We start from the raw sequence: 4,691 nt of genomic DNA, 5'->3' as shown, positions 1-4,691 counted from the left end.
ATTTTGTGGAACAGAAAAAAAGGTTTTGATTTAAATTTAAAAAAAATGTGGCTTTATGGCTGTCGTTTTGTTTGAATTGTCTTCAAGACAAAACTTATCAAAATAATGGGTCATCCAATACTGTTTGGAAGCATCATTTTTTGCAGATGATACCTTTCGCTGAGAGTTTCTTGTGTGTGGTCTCTGGTGTTTGGTTTATGTTGGTGCAGGTATATAAGCGGGGTTGATCTCAGTTTGGGTCATCAGTCATCGAGCAACAGTTCAACAGCTAAAGCAACACAGCTTTTCTAACTAATCTAAAACTTTAAGCCTAAGCAAAAACATGAAGATCTTTGTGGTACGTTTTTAATTTATTTGTTGCGTTTGAAGTGCATTAAATTAAGAAAAATATTGAATAGTGAAAAGTATTGTGAAAAATCAAAGACTATTTTAAAAAGAGCAAAAAAAAAAAAACAATGAACATATTCTAAAACGTTTCCTTAAAATAATATCTCCAAATTAAATTGAACAAAAGCTGACCATAAGATAAAGGATAAGACATAACGAACATTACAAGCGCTCGCTGTAAAGAAAATGTTATCCGCTACGAATATATCCCTAACAAAAAATCAAAATCGAACAAGTGAATTTTTCGTTTCTTGCTTTGGACAGAAATTCCATATCAACACCAAATTTTCTAACATCGGGATAAGTCACCATGGCTTGCAGTTTCAACAAAATTGGGAAGAAGAATAATCCATTATTCGGCTTCTCTATCTGGTGAATTAAATTCAGTTCACTTCAATAGCAAAATCATCCACCACGAGGATAAGCCAATTGCTAGTTTGGATAACATTTCAACTCAATAGAAAAATTATTTAACTCATGGATAATTCATTTTCCAGCTTGGATAAAATTGTACCTAATCTGGAAGGCTATCCAACGTGTGGATAATTCATTTAACAATGTGGTTACCATTTTTACCCCAATTACAAAGATATCCATTTACCAGCTTGTATAACCTTACCTGGAATGTTAGCCAACCTGTGGATAATTCATTTAACAACTTGGGTACCATTTTTAGCCAATTTGAAAAGTTATCCAACACGTGGATAATTCATTTAACAGCTTGGATAACACTTCACCTATTTTGGAATGTTATCCAACACGCGGATAATTAATTCAACAACTTGTATTACAATTTACAATGTTATCCAATACGTGGATAATCGTTTAACCAGCTTGGATAATAATTCAGCTAATCTGGAATGTTATCCAACCTGTGGATAATTCATTGAACCAAGGGGATATCATTCTTGTCACATTTGCAATGTTATCCAACACGTGGATGATCCCTTTACCAGCTGGGATAACAATTCACCAAAACTGGAATTTTATCCAACCTTGGATAATTCATTCTACGACTTTGATACCATTTTTACCTCATTTACAAAGTTATCCAACATGTGGATAATTCATTTACCAGCTTGGATAACAATTCAGCTAACCTGGAATCTTATCCAATCTGTGGATAATTCATCCAATAACGTGGATAAAATATTTTTTACCCATTTTCAAAGTTATCCAACACGTGGATAATTCATTTACCAGCTTGGATAACAATTCACCTAACCTGGAATCTTATCCAATCTGTGGATAATTATCCAATAACGAGGATAAAATTTTTACTCATTTTTAAGGTTATCCAACACGCGGATAATTCATTTACCAGCTTGGACAAGAACTCACATAATCTGCAATGTTATCCATCCTTTGGATAATTCATCCAATAACGTGAATAAAATTTTTACCCATTTTCAAAGTTATCCAACACGTGGATAATTCATTTACCAGCTTGGATAAGAACTCACCTAATCTGCAATGTTATCCATCCTTTGGATAATACATCCAATAACGCGGATAAAATTTTTAGCCATTTTCAAAGTTATCCAACACGTGGATAATTCATTTACCAGCTTGGATAACAATTCAGCTAACTTGGAATCTTATCCAATTTGTGGATAATTCATCCAATAACGTGGATAAAATGTTTACCCATTTTCAAAGTTATCCAACACGTGGATAATTCATTTACCAGCTTGGATAACAATTCACCTAACCTGGAATCTTATCCAATCTGTGGATAATTCATCCAATAACGTGGATAAAATTTTTACTCATCTTTTAAGGTTATCCAACACGCGGATAATTCATTTACCAGCTTGGATAAGAACTCACCTAATCTGCAATGTTATCCATCATTTGGATAATTCATCCAATAACGTGAATAAAATTTTTGCCCATTTTCAAAATTATCCAACACGTGGATAATTCATTTACCAGCTTGGATAACAACTAACCTAACCTGGAATCTTACCCAAGCTGTGGATAATTCATCCAATAACGTGGATAAAATTTTTACCCATTTTCAAGGTTATCCAACACGTGGATAATTCATTTACCAGCTTGGATAACAACTCACCTAATCTGGAATGTTATCCAACTTGTGGATAATTCATCCAATAACGTGGATAAAATTTTTACCAATTTTCAAAGTTATCCAACACGTGGATAATTCATTTACCAGCTTGAATAACAACTAACCTAACCTGGAATCTTACCCAAGCTGTGGATAATTCATCCAATAATGTGGATAAAATTTTTACCCATTTTCAAGGTTATCCATCACGTGGATAATTCATTTACCAGCTTGGATAACAATTCACCCAATCTGGAATGTTACCCAACCTGTGGATAATTCATTCAACAACGTGGATACCATTTTTACCCTATTTGCAAAATTATCCAACACGTGGATAATTCATTTACCAGCTTGGATAGGAACTCACCTAATCTACAATGTTATCCATCCTTTGAATAATTCATCCAATAACGGGGATAAAATTTTTACCCATTTTCAAAGTTATCCAACACGTGGCTAATTCATTTACCAGCTTGGATAACAATTCACCTAACCTGGAATCTTATCCAATCTGTGGATAATTCGTCCAATAACGTGGATACAATTTTTACCCATTTCCAAAGTTATCCAACACGTGGATAATTCATTTACCAGCTTGGATAAGAATTCACCTAACCTGGAATGTTATCCAATGTTTACCCCAATTGCAAAGTTATCCAATACGTGGATAATTCATTTCCAGCTTGGATAAAAATTCACCTAATCTGGAATGTAATCCAACCTGTGGATAATTTATTTACCAACGTAGATACCATTTTTAGCTCAATTGCAAAGTTATCCAACATGTGGATAATTCATTTACCAGCTTGGATAACAATTCGCCTAACCTGGAATCTTATCCAACCTGTGGATAATTCATTCAACAACTTGAATACCATTTTTACCCCATTTGCAAAATTATTCAACACGTGGATAAGAATTCCCCTAATTCCCTGTAAAGAATTACCCCATTTGTAAAGTTATCCAACATGTGGATAATTCATTTACCAGTTTGGATAACAATTCACATAATCTGGAAAGTTATCCAACCTGTGGATAATTCATTCAACAATTTGGATCTTTTTTTAACCCATTTGCAAAGCTATCCGACATGTGGATAATTCATTTACCAGCTTGGATAACAATTGTAAAGTTATCCAACACGTGGGTAATTCACCACAATAGACCGTTTATTCACCTACATAGCGAACATTTTACTCACCACATCGAAAAAATTGAAAATTATTTATAAGTTGTTATTCTTAATTTCAATATTCTCCTTCTTTTTCCCCTTTTGCAGACACTTTTGGTAGCATCCACCATGGCCATGGTCTCGGCCGATGTCAGCCTTAAATCGAGCTACAATTACAACGGCAACAACGGTTACTATGGTCAACAGAGTTTGATTCCCTCCTCGATATTCAAACCCAGTCAGCAATATTTGCCACAACAGCAACAAGTTGGTTTCCAAACCCTTTCCCAATCCTCCCAACGTTATGTGGTACCATCCGCCCAACAACAAACTGTTGTTATGCGTTTCCCCATGCCTGCCGATTTCCCAACCAACTTCAATTTCCAACCTGCCATTGCCACTAAACCCACTCGCCGTTATCGTCCCCGCCAACGTATGGTGAAAAAACCCATTGTAACCAAAAATTTCTTCATTCACTCGGCGCCCGAAGAAACCCAAGCTGAAATCGATGAAGAATTGGCTCAATTGCAACAACAACCCCGCAAACATTACAATGTCCTGTTCGTTAAGACACCCAGCCAAACCAACAAGGCTGCTGCCATCAATCTCGCCAAGGCTCTTAAGGAAGAAAAGACTGTCGTCTATGTTTTGGCCAAGAAAACTTCCGCTGCTGACTTGCAAGATGCCATCCAAGAAGCTCCTCAACACATCAACAAACCTGAGGTATTCTTCATTAAATATCGCACTCCTGAAGAGGCTGCAAATGCCCAACGTCAAATTCAATCCCAATACGATAGCTTGGGAGGTTCTACCACCATCACCGATGAAGGTGTTGCTCCCAGCACTTCAGTTATTGGTTCTTTGGATGCTTCTGCCGAAGAAGAAGATGATGAAGAGGCCAAGGCCCAACAACAACAGCAACAGCAAGAACAAGCCAGTGGTGAATATGCCGTGCAACAACCCCAGCCTGTCCAATACGATGAACAACAATTGGTGAATGCCATCCAAACGGCAGCTGCCACAAACGGTGGCTACTTGCCACCTTCAAATCAGTTCTAA

General features: G+C 36.3%; 1 protein-coding gene across 1 annotated transcript; it reads left to right on the top strand.

Annotated features, from left to right (window-relative positions):
• The first annotated feature begins 322 nt into the window (after window positions 1-322).
• Window positions 323-4,691, top strand: TwdlW (TweedleW). The gene is made up of 2 exons (XM_073965206.1): window positions 323-337; window positions 3,741-4,691. Exons 1-2 carry the CDS (start codon window positions 323-325, stop codon window positions 4,689-4,691), a joined length of 966 nt encoding a protein of 321 aa, XP_073821307.1.

This window comes from Musca autumnalis, unplaced genomic scaffold (genome assembly GCF_047663935.1).
Source record: "Musca autumnalis isolate F117 unplaced genomic scaffold, ASM4766393v1 scaffold_1, whole genome shotgun sequence".
Classification (NCBI taxonomy): domain Eukaryota; kingdom Metazoa; phylum Arthropoda; class Insecta; order Diptera; family Muscidae; genus Musca; species Musca autumnalis.
This window is presented reverse-complemented; position numbering and strand designations above follow the sequence as displayed.